At 47.3% G+C, this 15,441-nt stretch overlaps 1 protein-coding gene across 2 annotated transcripts; it reads right to left on the bottom strand.

The window, feature by feature from the left end:
* Positions 1 to 2,267: 2,267 nt before the first annotated feature.
* On the bottom strand, positions 2,268 to 14,791 carry CTSE (cathepsin E). Of its 2 annotated transcripts, XM_027613254.2 has the most exons (9): positions 14,625 to 14,692; positions 13,817 to 13,973; positions 13,117 to 13,234; positions 12,050 to 12,168; positions 9,689 to 9,888; positions 7,579 to 7,701; positions 6,237 to 6,378; positions 6,056 to 6,154; positions 2,268 to 3,212 (listed from the first exon to the last, which is right to left on the bottom strand). In XM_027613254.2, the coding sequence occupies exons 1-9, from the start codon at positions 14,690 to 14,692 to the stop codon at positions 3,048 to 3,050; spliced, it is 1,191 nt and encodes a 396-aa protein (XP_027469055.1). In that variant the 3' UTR covers positions 2,268 to 3,047. The 2 variants fall into 2 exon arrangements, with proteins under 2 accessions (XP_027469055.1, XP_027469056.1); XM_027613255.2 differs by lacking the exon at positions 6,237 to 6,378 and having other exon boundaries at positions 14,625 to 14,791.
* Positions 14,792 to 15,441: the final 650 nt, after the last annotated feature.

Genomic DNA, 15,441 nt, shown 5'->3' with positions numbered 1-15,441 from the left:
GCGTGCACGGATTAAGCATCACCCTCAATGCCCAGGCCTCCAGCTCTCAGGCTCCTGGACCCACAGGGACCTGGCTGCACATGCAATCCATCAGGGTAGCCCACTGTGCAGAGATCACCTTTAAGGAGAAAGTCTGCAGCGATGCTATCTACCAGTTCGTTCCCACATGGCTTTTGGGTGCTTTGTTTTAGAGGAGAAATCATAAAGCTTTTTTACTCTAGGCCCTTCTACCCTGTGTGAGATTTGTCCAGGCTGAGTGTGTGGGTCTGGTCCCTGTGTGATGAGCAGAGGCACACAAACTAGTTAAGTGTTTCTGCATATGCATTGTAGCTATTGGATCCTCACAATAAACCTATGAGATAGTTACTGTTATCATGTCCATTTTACAGGTGAAGAAACAGGCGCAGAGTTCCCACAACTGGGATTAAGAATCAAGCCCAGGCCTGTGTGACTCCGGAGCCTGTGATGTTAACTGCTCTGTTATATTGCTTTGATGGTTTATTTGGATCAGGCTGTTCTGAATTAACTCTGGATGTAATAATTTAGTAAAAGAAAAAAGGAAAGAAAGCAAGAAAGCAAGCAAGCAAGAAAAACCAGAAAAGCATGTGTGTATGTGTGAAGCTGGGATCTACCTTGACCTTATACTTAAAGGTGGGGGGGGAGCTAACATTATGAGCTAAGTGCTTCCAACCAGGTAAACTCATTGACTCTCCCCCATAGCTCTGTGAGGTAGGCATCTCAGAGACATGAACTAACTAGCCAAGGTCACCAAATTGATTGGGGCAGGGCACAAATGTGAATCCAGGTTATCTGACTACAAGCCTGATGTGTTTTCCACGACCTCTGTGCCAAAAGTGACAGTTGGGATCTGTCCTACCGATCTTGAGGGTCTTAGAGTAACTCCCTTAGTGCCTGGCACAAAATAAATATTTATGGGATTGGGTTGAATTAAACCAAAATGAATCTAATGTTCATTAGGAGAGGATTTGATGAATAAATGGACACCATGCAGATGTTACAAGGAAAGAGCTGACTGTGCTGATGTGGAATCTGTTACATGAGCAGTTTAGAGACAAGTATATGTAGTATGATCCCTTTTCTTTTTTGAAGAGATTTTTTATTTATTCATTTGAGAGAGAGAGAGAGAGAGTGCGAACGAGAGCATGAGCAGGGGGAGGGGCAGAGGGAGAGGGAGAAGCAGACTCCCTGCTGAGCAGGGAGCCCGACACGGGACTCGATCCCAGGACCCTGGGATCACAACCCAAGCTGAAGGCAGACGCTCAACCTACTGAGCCACCCGGGCACCCCTATGATTCCCTTTTTTGTAGGAAAAAAAAAATTCCTTACTTATGGCTATCACTATTTGTATATTCAAAGGAAAAGTCAATGTGCGTTAAGCAACTTCAAAGTAATAATAATGCTTATCTTTGAGGGTAAGGATCATGGAGGACTTTCACATATTTTATAATAAGGAAAACCCTGAAGATACTTGCATTTTGCAAAGTGCAAGAACAAAAGGAAGGAAAAGAAAGACCTGTTGTTTCTGGTGGCAATAGATCCCACCAGAATGGGGATCAACTTGGACCCGGATTCACCATGTCAGCTCCCTCAGGATGGGCCCTGGGGTCCCATAAGAGAAAAGGGCTCATTCAGAGCCCCTTCCCCCCTTCCATCTCCTTGGACATTCTGAAATATTTTCATTTACAACAAAATTATGAGCCCACAGCCAGGAACCAGGACTCCTTGGGAACAGGCTTGGAACATCTTTTTGTGTTGGGGTCAAGTCAAAAGTTCCCAGAAACTAACCTGAAGGGGCACCTGCAGGCTAAGTGTGGAGTGCTTTGAATATTGAAAAAACTGCATTAAGTTGAATCACACTCATTTTTCTGAAAGCTGCTAAATAAAGGGAAAAAGCCAAGTAAGCTTGCCTTTCCTGTATGAACTATACCTAATAGTAAGCAAATTGTTGATGAACGGTTTTTTTGATTTTTGTTTTTGCTTTTGTTTGTTTGTTTTTGAATAGAAGAACTCTGGCTAACAAACACAGGAGGAAAAAATAGAATTAGAAAAAAAATCTCTATTTTGCAGCCCTAATGATAGCTTGGATCTAAGCAATGATAATTAGTGGTTGCCGAAACCTTTGGGTAAAATGCTTAAGGAAATTGGTCATGGATGGATGGATGAGCCTAACAGCTCCCGAACCCACTCGTCAGTTCTAACCTTGTGGCATGATCTACCTCCTGATGGGCTACTGTGGGATGTACCCAGCACTACGGATGAAATATTCTTGCCACAAAACCAGGCTCTAGAGCCAACTGCCATTTTGTAGGAAAGATGGACTTAGAACCACATTGTATGATACCTCTGGATTTCAACCCGCAAAATTCAGAATGCGGTGAACTCTACACGTGGAAAGAGACATAGAGACAGTTCAAATAAACGCAATTTGAAGACTTTATTTGCATCCTAATACACACAAGTCACTGGTAAAAATGACCCAACATTTCCCAGACAATAGGGAACATTTGAACACTGATTGCCTATTTAAGAATATTATAAGGATTTATGGATAAATCTTGGATGTGATGATTTATGATGTGATGCTAAGAATTTGCTTCGGGATAATGCAGGTAGGTGGGCTGGGTAGCAGAGGGTGGTGGTGCAAGCAGATAAAACAGGCCTGGCCACGTGCAGGTGAGTTATGAAAGGTGGGGGGGGAGGGTGCTGCGTGGGGATTTATTGTGCTATAATCTCTGCTTGTGTACATGTCTGGAGATTGCCGAAAGAAAATGTTAGCAACAAGCAACAAAAAGTATGGGCATACAACTTAATTCTTCCATCATGATGGCGGTGGAGGTGGTGTATGTGGTGTGTGTGAGGTGTGTGTTCTCATGCTCTATTTGGACCCAATTCAAGTTGCAGCTCTAGAACAACTGTATCCTCCCGAAAATGACTTTTTGACCATTGTGAAGAATGCCCCAACCGAACGGGCCCAGCTGGATTTCTAAGGGGTGTCAGGCAGCCAGGCTCAAACACAAGGCCGCGACTTAGGGGACTGCCTGGGCCAGCCCAACACGGTTATTCCCACGATCGAAGACTGAGTAAAACTGCCTAATGAAGACATCGCCCAGGATCCAGAGGGGCCCAGCGGGAGGCTGGATGTCAAGCCCTTGAAAGCCGCTGCTGCAGAATTCCATTCCATCCACAAAGTCCTGGGGTGGGAAAGAAGGTGTAAGTGACATAGAGGGAGAAAGGGAAGTAGGGCTGCCTGGAGGCTGTACCGTGTGGTAGTGATGGTGACTATACCAAGCGGCCTTGGTCGGTCACGATGTTGGCTGGTTGGTTCTTCCTTCCGCTTCATACACCTCCACTTGTGTTCACACCGTTTTGTATATGTGGACCTGGGCTTCTAAGTTCTACAATTTTAAGAACTGTTCATCTGTCATACATGCTCCCTGCCTCCCATTTTACAACTGGGAAAAGTGAAACCTTGTTCCATGATTGCAAGAGCAAAAGGTTTGGTTTTAGAAGATCTTGGCTTAAGTTCTGCTTTCTTTAGTTTCTAGCGAAGCTCAACTTAATTTTTTAAGGGAGAGAAATTACACTGCTGTTTTCTTGATGTTCTGGGGAAGAATCCTTTTTTAGGTATAAGGCAAGTAGGCATCCATTGTCCTGTGAGGAGAGTGTAACGTCCCCCCACCTTACTTTTTAGTTTGGCAAAGACTTGGGGTCTACCAGGCGGGTGTGGGCTTTCCAACAACCATTTGAGATTTGAGGTTGCTGATGAGGGTCTGGGAAGTTTGCAGAGAGCTTAAAGCACCTTCCTGAGAGGAAGGGGATAATCATGCACTGCTGTTACAGCGTTCTTGGCAGACTGAGGTGGCTCTGATTGAAATCTGCCGGCAGAAAAGGACAAGGGCACCACGCTGGGCATAGGGAAGGAAGTGGGGTGAGCAGGGACTCACATAGGGTGCAGGTGGGAGAGTATGAGGGTACCAGAATGCCAAAGGGTATATAGGCTGACCGAGCTTGACACAGTTAAAGTGTCTAGCTTGTCCCCAGTTTGGTGTTCATAGTGGCAGCTCCAGAATCCCTTTGTTGGAGAAGCTTAGGGGGCTTGACACGAAGCTGTGAAACATTTGTTTTCTTAGTAGTGCAATTACTGGACCATAGGGTAGTCCTATTTGAGGACCCTCCATACCGTTTTCCAGAGTGGCTGCACCACATTGCATTCCCACCAACAGTGTAAGAGGGTTCCCCTTTCTCCACATCCTCACCAATACCTGTTGTTTCTTGCCTTGTTGATTTTAGCCCTTCTGACTGGTGTGAGGTGATATCTCATTGTAGTTTTGATTTGTATTTCCTTGATGATCTGTGATGTTGAACATCTTTTCATGTGTCTGTTAGCCAACTGGATGTCTTCTTTGGAAAAATTTCTATTTGTGCCTTCTGCCCATTTTTAATTGGATTATTTGTTTTTTGGGTGTTGAATTTTCTAAGTTCTTTATATATTTTGGATACTAACCCTTTATTGGAATATGTCATTTGCAAATATTTTCTCCCATTCTGCAGACTGCCTTTTAGTTTTGTTTCCTTCACCATGCAGAAGCTTTTTATTTGATGAGTTCCCAATAGTTTATTTTTGCTTTTGTTTCCCTTGCCTCAGGAGACATATCCAGAAAGAAGTTGCTATGGCCAGTATTAAAGAGGTTACAATCTGTGTTCGCTTCTAGGATTTTTATGCAATCGCGCTTCTAAGTATTTATCCAAAGAATACAAAAGTACTAATTCAAAGGGATACATGCATCCTGATGTTTATAGCAGCATTATCCACAATAGCCAATAGCCAAATTATGGAAACAGCCCATGTCCATAGACTGATGAATGGATAAAGAAAATGTGGGAGATATATATATATGAATCTTAGTCATAAAAACAATGAAGTCTTGCCATTTGCAATGTTGTGGATGGAGCTACAGAGTATAATGCTAAGTGAAATAAATCAATCAGAGAAAGATAAATACCATATGATCTCATTCATATGTGGAATTTAAGAAAGAAAACAAATGAGCAAAGGGGAAAAGAGAGAGAGAAACAAACCAAGAAACAGACCCTTAACTATGGAGAACAAACTGCTGGTCACCAGAGGGGAGGTGGGGATTAAGGAGGGAACTTGTGATGAGCACCGGGCACTGTGTGGAAGTGTCGAATCACTATATTGCACACCTGAAACTAATATTGCTCTGTATGTTAACTAACTGGAATTTAAATAAAAACTTTAAAAGAACATCTGTTTTCACTTGCATTGTCTGTTTATGCTTGGTGGCTTGGGGAAAGGGTTCATGGAGATCAAGGTGTGTGTTGCGGGGGGTAGGTAAGTCCCTAAAGTGCTCCACACCTCAGCACCTCCATTCTGACGCAATCACCCTGGTGCTGTGGGTGACTCTCGGGTAAAGTTAGTGTGTTGAGTATCACCAAAGAACTGCATGTGATATTGAAAATCTGGGCCAACTGTGGTGTGAATCGATCATAGATTTCCCCCAGGAACTCCCTTTCTACCTCGCCCTACAAACTTAGGAACCTACTGCAATAAAAGGCCCTTTCTGGTTTGGGGAGAACGTTAATCTGAACGTGAGAAGATACAACCTCATTCCGTACCTCCTCCTCAAGTAGCTCATACCTCGAGCCTCTTAACTTTCCTAGTCTCAATATCCTCATCCCCAGAATGGGATAATAATATCCAATCTTACTGGGTGTTTGAAGGATTAAACTTGGTTAGTTGAAAAGTCCTACGTGACAATGTCGGCAAACTTCACTAGATGGCTTGTCCAAGGTTTGCTGCTGCTTCATGGCTGGACGGGAATGGAGAGAGAACCAGCCCGGGGGTCTTTCCCCCACAGGCAGCTTTGTCCTTTCTAGAGGGAACACCTAGTGCGGGAGAAGATGGGAACGGGGCTCGGGGCAGACGCAGCCTGGGTGTAGGTGACTGAAAAGAGGAAGTGGTGGGCTCGTGGGGAAGGCCCTATGACTTGCAGAATAAGGAAACAGTTCTTACCACCAGGGTATAGACAGTTGGTTGGAGGGTGTAGGAGACGCCATTGATGGTGAAGGTGACATCCGGCATGACATTGAGGTTGGCACACTCCACCGCATACTAAAACACAACACAGAGGACCCATTTACAGGCCTCCCCGCTCCCCTGCTCCTGCCTCTTCCCTACCCCAGGCGGCACTGACTTCTCCATCCATGGGTTCGGCTCCAATGGCCTTCTGCAGCTGCTTGATTTTGTCTGAGGGGCCTGTGATGAGGGAAGTCCCTGTGTCCACAATGGCCTGGCAGCCCTCAGAGCAGAACATCACGGCGCCTCCCACCTGGATTCTGAGGACAAAGAAAATGTCATCAGCCAACCCCCCGCCCCCACCCCCTTCCCAGCTGTCCCCCTTCCCCTCAGCCCTGAAGTTTCCCAGCCTCCCCAGCTGCTCTCACCCCCCGCTGGGCTTTCAAATACAAATGATTTCAAGTTTGACTGTCTCACACATCCGTATTTCTGTTTTTCTGTGACTGAGATCCATACCAGAAAACACATTTACTTTTGGACCCAGTACACACACACATACACACACACACGCACATGAAATAAAAATGTCACGAAACAGGGCTCAACCTTAGTATGTGAAGTGCACTCTGATATTTTCTATTTTATTCCATTTCGTTAAAAATGCACGTCATGATCCCCTAAAATGGGATCATGATCCATAAATGGGTAAGTCCCTCTGGCTTGAAAAACCCTCAGTAGACTGAGCACTGAGGATTTTCGCTGTTACATCCCCAGTGACTAGCACATGCCCTCACCTTGCAGAAGCTTATTCTTGGCGGAATTGAAACCTGAGTTGCATTTCTTTAAATTCCTGCATTATCTGACACAGTGCTCAGTATGTGACAGGCATCTGGTCCCATGTCCCTGATTGCTCCATGCCCAAACACACACACGCACGTCTGCATGTATGTATGTCAAGGCCCAGTCCATGTCACCTACTTCATGAAACCCTTGCTTGAGGAGTTCTTCAGATAGAAGCTGTCTTGCCCTGTCTGCCAGGCCACTCCGGTGGCACGGCTTGTGGAACACTGATCACCTCCACCTTACAATGATAGTGGTGTGTATGTGTCTCATCTTCTGGACATGCTTCATGGAGGCGAAATCTGAGTCCAGGTCACTCCTGTACCCCTATGTCACCCACCCCTGGTCCTGTGTGTGAATTGACGTTAAATGAGCCCCAAGTAATTGGCAGAGGATTTTTATTTATTGTCTGTTGACTTGCGGGCACAGCACGCGTACCAGGAGGGAAGCTGAGACGTGGTACCTCGTGCCTGTTGCCCTGGCAACCGCGGCCCCTTCCTCCACCTTTGCTCAGCACCTCCACACTTCCAGCCTCCCACGGCGAGCCCTCAGGCTCCTCCCCCAGGGACCAGCACACTGATTCAGGTCAATTCAATCACATTTTTTTTTTCAATTCAACTGGCCTTGTGCCTGTCTTGAATTCTTGCCTGTACCCTAACTACTTTGTGGAGAATACTCACGCATCCAGGGCAATCTGCCAGTAGCCTTGCTTGGTGATAGGGACCCAGTTCAGATTCCCCGAGAAATGGGAGTGGTCATAGCCTCCGAAAATGAGTTCGCTCCCTGCACCACCCTCTGGGTCACTGCAGGGAAAGAAAAAAAGACAGATTGTCAGGGAAGGGCCACTGGGGTACCCTAGGAACAAGCTGGTCATGGACACCAAGTACGCCGATAGGCAGAAATATCAGCCTGGGCTTTGAGACCAGGGCTCCCAGCTACTGCAAGTTGATTGACCTGGGCTTTTGGGGGCAGAAGGACAGAAGATAGAAATAGCTCTGCTTGATGATTTGTGAATGTCCTCTTGCTTCTTGGATAAAAGGGCTAGGGAGGAGGTCGATGGGGACAACTACTCTGGTCATGCAGAACTCATGAAGAACCAAGGCTAGGACCGTTGGGGTATGCACACACCATGTAACTTATGCATCCCCCAAAAGCCTTTTCCACCAAGTGTCTTTCCCACTATGGTTTTGGTGGTGCCTGGAGTTTCCATATGATTCACTCCGTCGTGTTAAGGTGAGGAAGCTAATGGGAATGCAACACGACTTATGAGAACTTGAAAATTTATTAATTTTCACTGGTGTTGATTTTTCAGAGTGTGATCTGGCACCTAACAGGATTCTGGGGAAATAGGACATGAAACTGATTCATTTTTAGGAGGAAAAGGATCAGAAAAATACAAAACTCAGGGCCCTGCGAGGCATGGTGGTAAAGGGGGAAGGAACCGGGTACTGGGGGCATCTTGGGAAAGCAGACTTAGGGAGGTGGGGGGGAGAACCGCCGTTAGTTGACGGCCTTTTGGCAGGGCCCTGGGCGAAGAATTTTACCTGTTTAATCCTATTTGTTTCTTACATCAACCTTGTGCCCATTTGAGGAAACAGACTGGGGGCGTCAGTCCGTGTCAGCCAGACGGCAAAACCTTTGCTCTTTCCCACCCTCCTCCCTGTCTTTCCAGGCTGCAAGGGAGCAGGGGGGCAGCAGAGGGGTCTGGGCAACCTGCCCTCTTGCTCACGGTTCTGCCCCGGGGTTGGTCCCAACTACAGCCATGCAGTTTAATAAAGGAAATTCAAGGCTCTCCATGTGGAAGTGGAAAACAAGGGAAATGGGCTTGCGTGAAAACAGGGCAAGCTGAGACCAGATATGCCGGGGAGGAGTTAGAAAGGTCAGAAATCTCCGTCCTATGTAGGGGTGAAGGTGAGATGACCCTTTCAGGATCCCGGGCAAGAGTGGCCAGAGGCCGGTGAGCCACATGACCTTTTCCAACTGCAGGAGGCAATTTTTTTAAAAATTGCGTAAATTGGCCATTTTTAAATGTACGGTTCAGTAGTGTGAAGGCTATTCATGCTGTGGTGCAGCCAGTCTCTAGAACCTTTTCATCCTGTGAAACCACAACTCTATACTCATGAAACAACAGCTTCCTTCCCCTCCCCCGACACCTGGCACCCACCATTCTACCTTCTGTCCCTGTGAATCTGACCGCTCCAGGCGCCTTCGTGTAAGGGAACTCATGCGCGATTTGTCTTTTTGTGACTGGCTTGGTTCACTTGAAATAAGGTCCTCACGGTTCATTCTCTGGTAGCCTGTGTTGGAATCGCCTTCCTTTTTCAGGCTGAATAATATTCTATTTTATGTAAATTCTGCATCTCATTATGCCTTTAACATCCCATTATTTTATTGTCAGCTTCCTTTGGAATTTTTTCCTGCCTCCTCCCCCAGGCATCAAGCTTCCTGAGGGCAGGGACTGTCTTCCTTGTCTCTCTATTGCTCTCCGTGCCCAGCACTGTGGTCGGCACACAATAGGAGCTTGATAAACATTTATTCCCTGCACAAATGAATATCCAACCCCAGAGATTCCTCCTCTTGGTTCAGTGCGGTACAGTTTATAAAGTGAGGCAAACCCCATTTCCTCAATATCCAGAGAAGGTAAGCCCAGGGTCTCACAGCTGGTAATAGGTCAAGCAAGAGATCCAAGCCAGGTGTTTGACTGCTAAGTCTAGTGCTCTTTCAGCTGCACCCATGTTGTCTCCCTGTGGTCGTAACTGACTTTCACCTTGGTGGGCTTGCCAGGCCTACCTGCTCATGTACACAGAAAACATGGGTATATCCACCAGGTTCTGCGCCATCATGTTGTCAAACACCGGGGTCACCCCTCCCACAGCCAAGGAGGGGTATCCCAGGCCCAGAATTCCATCAAACTCTGCGTTCACAAAGGTCTGGCCTGGCTCCGTGACACTCTCTCCAAATTGCTGGCTGGCCACAACCAGTCCTTCCACCTGATGGGAGAAAGCCCGAAAGAAAACTGCTCAGGAGAGCTTTGGTACAGTCTCAGATTCCCGGATTCTCCCTCTGGTCTGAAGCGAATTCTTCCCCCACCCAACTTGATTAAATGAGCACAGTGATTTCACCACATTCCCACACCCTTAATTTTTTTATGTAGGCTTTTAAAAAAATTGAAGTTGAATACAGAAATCCTAAGTGTACAGTTTGGTGCATTTTCACAAACTCAGCCTGGTCCGCAAGCTCCCAAACCGGAAGCCACTTCACGCACCCTGCTAATCGTTGTGCCTTTCCTCAAGAACAACCATCTGCTGGCTTCCAACATATATTGCTTTTGCCTTTTCTTGAATTTTACATAAACGGAATCATACAGGATTAATTCTTTTCTATCTGGCTTCTGTCACTCAACATTATGTAGTGTACTATGTTGAAATTTCGTTCAATGTCCTCAGTATCCCGTGGTATGAATAACCGTCATTATCCATTCTACCATCGATGGGTATTTGGGTTGTTTCCTGTAGTGACTATCGTTAACAGTGCTGCTTGGACATGGCTTTTGATGAACATGCACTCATAATTCTTTTTTTTTTTTTTGAAAATTCAGTTGTACTTTTTTTTTTAAAGATTTTATTTATTGGGGCGCCTGGGTGGCTCAGTTGGTTAAGCGACTGCCTTCAGCTCAGGTCATGATCCTGGAGTCCCAGGATCGAGTCCCACACTGGGCTCCCTGCTCAGCAGGGAGTCTGCTTCTCCCTCTGCCCCTCCCCCCTCATGTGCGCGCACGCTCTCTCTCTCACATAAATAAATAAAATCTTTTATTTATTTATGTGTGAGAGAGAGAGACAGCGAGAGGGGGAACCAAGCAGGGGGAGTGGGAAAGGGAGAAGCAGGCTTCCCGCTGAGCAGGGAGCCAGACGTGGGGCTCGATCCCAGGACCCTGAGATCATGACCTGAGCGGAAGGCAGTTGCTTAACCAGCTGAGCCACCCAGGCGCCCCTGTACTCATACTTCTGTTGGACACATGCCTAGAGGTAAAATATCTACAATGTATTGGAAGTTTGATAATGTGTGAGGTCGGAGTCCAGATTTTTTTTTTTAACTATATGGATATCCAAATGACGTAGCACCATATTTAATAAACACACTCTCATTTCCTCCACTGCCAGTTTCATGGCCAATAGAATTCAGAGTAGTTTCTGAGTTTTCCATTTTGTTCCATTTGTCTCTTTGCTTATCTTGTGCCAATACCACACTGTCTCAATTACTATAGCTTTATAATAGGTCTTGATATTCGTAGTGTTTTTCTTTATCTAGATTGTCTTGGTGTATTACATATCCATATACATTTTAGAATTAGCTCATCAATTTCTGTTGTTTTGATTGAGGTGACATTAAAATCTATAGATCGATTTGAAAAAACTTCAACTTGTCCATAATACTGAGTCATGAAATACTGAGTCATTTCTGTTTATGTAGATCTTCCTTAATTTCACTCAATATGTTTTCCAGGTTTTGGAGTGGAGATATTGCACGTTTTTTGTTAAATTTATTTGTAGGTATTTGATGTTTCTGGTGTTATTATAAGTAATGTCATTAAAAAATCTATTTTCCATTTGTTTTTCCTGATACTCAGAAATACAATTTTGTTTATCTAGTAATCAGCAACTTTGTTAAATAATTATTAATTCCAATGGTCTGTAGATATTTTTGGATTTTTTACATAGAGAATCTTGTCATATGTGAATAATACAACATAGTTTCTTCCTTTACAATCTTAATGCCCTTAGTTTCTTTTTTCTTGCCTTATTGCACTGAGAGCACCTTTGACTCATTCTTTTTTTTTTTTTTTTTTTTGCCTTAACTCACTCTTGAAAAGCTGCCCCCTCAGGCTTTCTGCTCTGTGCACTGTTTCTCTGTGGAATTCCTCCGTGCTGCCATTCTAGAACCCAGCACCCTGAGCAGACTGGCCCACGGCCATTAGTTCAAGCAGGGAGTGCTACTCCTGCCTGGCCAGGCTTCCCCCTTTCCCTGGAAGTCAGCTCCTTGTTTCCACCTCTTCCTGAGGCAGATCTGAAAGTATTCCCCTAAAGGCTCTGAACAATATTCTGTATCCCAAGTTTCTGGCCAAAAGAGAAAAGATGAAGGAATTGTACTCACATAGACTTGGTCAGCTCCGATGATTCCAGACAAGCTCCCAGTCCCATACTGAATGGAGAAATGACTCCCCAGCACACTGTACGTGTTGGACTGGGAAGGATTGAACCTGGCATGTGTCTCTGGAAAAGCAAGGATGCCGCTGTTGCCTGGGCCACCAGCTCGCTGCCTTCCTTCCTGCCCTGATACCCCACAGATGCAGGATCTCTTCCCTCAACTCCCAAGATTGAGTGGGGGCCTCCAGAAAGGTTGGCCATGGCCCACCTTAGTGAGGTACTACATTCTTCTCTAGCCACATGTGGTGGCCTAACTGGTGACCAACTCGTCATCCCTGGGCAAACGTGGCGCCCACAGTGACCTCTATGAGGCACACGGAGATAAGCGTCATGTGTCAGGAGCCAGCAGAAGTCTCTGTCAACTAGTGGGGGTCAGAGCCTGGCATTCAAAAGAATCCCAGGGATTAAACAAATGCCACTCCAGGCAATGACTCTCAATTCCTTGCCCGACCTGTAGACACCTAATCTAGGGGTTTTCTGAGACATCGTGTCTCTAGAACTTATCCAGCATAGACTCAGACATCTTTCTTTAGCTCTTCCTTTCTAATGCTAACAAAGATGCCTGAGTTACCTCTGGCCAAATGGACCCACCCCTGTATCGTGCCCCACCAGCCCCACCTCTGATATCCTGGGATAGGCCACCAAGCCCTCTTGAAGCGGGTGAATAGTCAGCACTAGAACCCAACCCACCTATCTGCCCAGAAACAGCCATTTGAATGGAACGTTCCCCCTCACATTCTTTTGGGTGTTCCAAAGGGAGTGAGTCATGGAGTATTCAAAGATTTGTATTGAGTTTGTATTTTCAGTGGCTGAGTTTTCTCCTATTAATTCTGGTCAGTACGAAAGTTGCTAGCTTGGATAGCAATCAAATTTTAGCTCTCTCCCTGGCCCAGCCCTGTTTCTACCGTAGGTAGTCCCAGGGCAGACTCAGAGGTGGAGAGGGGAAGCTGGTGTGGCATGCATGGCCAGTTTCTGGAGCTGCCATTCCCTGCTGGGGATCCTGGCTCTACTTACTGCAGGCTGGGCTGGTGCAGTACACAGAGGGGACCCAGAGGTTGGAAGAGCCAGTGTCAAAGATGACGGTGAAGTTCTGCGGTGGAGAGCCGATAGAGATGGTGCCGAAGTATTCCATCTATGGGGGAGGGAGGGAAGGGAGCCGAGTGAAGGTGGTAGGAAAGGGGAAGGTGCTCATCAGGGAGCCTAGGGAGAGCTCTCTGGGACCAGAGCCCGGGATAGCCACAGACTGGAGCTTACAGAGCCTGGGGGAGTGGCAACAGAAGGTAGAATGAGCAGACAAAGACTACAAGGGAGGAAATCAAGTCAAATCTCCCACCCTCTACTACTTCTTTAGCTCTCATTTGCGTTATTCCTCATAATTCCTTTGTGAGCAAGGCAGAAGAGGCAGTAATCCTTTTGTTCTACAATCAGGGAAGGGAAGCTGGTGAAGGTTAAATCATTTGGCCAAGGACACACAGCAGGGCCCTTCTGTTTGGGATGCCATTTCTTTTGCAGAGAGCTCTACACATTTGGGCACACTGGGGCTTGCTCCGTCAAATCCATGGGGACCCAGGGGATCAGTCCCTATGGGCTATCCTAGAGGAGAAATCCACACTGGCCTTCACTTCACTGTTGCTGACCTGACACTGGCCATGCCCAGAGGCCAAGCCATCCTCCCCTCACCCCCTTGCCTAGCCCCTGCCCCAGAATGCCTCACATCCAAGTAGTTGATGAGGGGCTCGTTGGCATCCTGGTTCATCGTGCAGGACTCAGTGAACTGGATCATATCCAAATTCTGGGATTTCCAGAACTCAGAGAGCTGGCCCCGTGCCCGCAGCTTCTTCCGGAGGGACTGATGCCTCCTGAGGGGCACCCTGAGGACAAAGCCCCGTGTGAGACAGAGATGCAGTTCTGCCTCTCGCAGACCCTCCCCTCTCCCAGCACATTTTTCCAGCGGTAACCTGGGAGATTACACAGGAGAAGATCTGCAAGGCAGCAGAGTTGCCAGAATTGGCCACAGTTTGGCAAGAATTAGTGCCCTCTCTGCCCCCCACCTGTCAGTCTTGTCTCTGCTCCTGGAGAGTCTCAGAATCTTTGACTTGAAGTGGCCCTCCCTCTCAGAGATGAGCTCTTTGAGGTCCTCCAGGAAAATGATCTGCAGTTGTGCATGAACCTCATAAGGGGCTGATTTAAAGGGACAGAGACTCTTGGAGGCAGCCGTGGTCAGTCCCTTGGGCAAGTAGTCGGTCCTTTGAGCTCCGAGTACTTGCCCAAGCTGCAGGTTCCTGCTCTTTAATAATGTGAGAGGCTCCCTGGGACTTGGGCAGGCAGTTCCATCAGAGGTGGGGCAGAGGGATGGCTTGTCGTGGGCTGGGGGTCAAGACCAACACAAGATGGCCACTTTCCCCAGCCCTCAGTTTCTTCTCCTCTTCATTTCCCCATCAGCTTTCCTCTCCCAGGGCAGCGCTAAGCTTGAGGGCAGGCAGCTGCCCCTGCCACACGCAGTGCTAGGGATGTGGCCTTACCTGTGGAGCCGATGTTGAGCCAGCCCCAAGTCCAGGAGCACCAGCAGCAAAAGAATGAGTGTTTTCATCGTGGGCCCAACCAGCAGCTTCTTGCTCGCTCTGCCGTGGCCTTCTTTGCCCCCTCTCCTTTCTGCTCTCCCACAGGCCAGTGGGGACAAATCTCCCTAACTCTCAGATCTGCCCTGCCCAGCCCAGTCTGAGGACCCAATGATAAGGCCTCTTGCGTCAATAGCCAGACCCAGAACAAACACAGCATGTATAACAGGGCGTTTCCCTTCCTCCCCTCAGCCCCCCTTCCCTTCCAGCAGGGGCAGGGGTGGGGGCTTTGTGGATCTGAGGTGGGACTTGGGGGTCTGTGCACCCTCTAAGAGCAAGACAGCGGTGCAGGTTCAACTTCTCCCAGAAATTTTGGTGTCCTCCCCTGACCCCTAGAAACCCTGTGGTCATTCCTTGAAAGAGCACTGTGCCCCTGGGCCCTGGGCCCCCTCCACCCACGTGTTACCACAACACGAGTGGTCTGGCTGAGGACTCCCAGCCAGAAGTGGGTGGAAGCCCAGTCGTCACCTGTGGGACAAGATTCTCACTCAAAATACCAATCAGGTTGTTTTCTCTGTATTTCCTATTCTCCCCTCTTTCCCTTGGGAGCCTCAAGGGCAGTTGACCCTCCCTCCATCCACTTTGAGGCAGAGACTAGCACTCCTCAAAGCCCCTAAAATGGAAGACTGGGCTTGGGGAGCTAGTTTTTTGCATCCCAAGGACTTGATGAATCTGGGGTGGAGGGAGGTTTGGAAAATACAGAAGCAGCCCTGGGCAGGGT

Source organism: Zalophus californianus, chromosome 10 (genome assembly GCF_009762305.2).
Source record: "Zalophus californianus isolate mZalCal1 chromosome 10, mZalCal1.pri.v2, whole genome shotgun sequence".
NCBI lineage: Eukaryota > Metazoa > Chordata > Mammalia > Carnivora > Otariidae > Zalophus > Zalophus californianus.
Note: the sequence above shows the minus strand (reverse complement) of the source record. Positions and strands in the feature narration are given on the sequence as shown.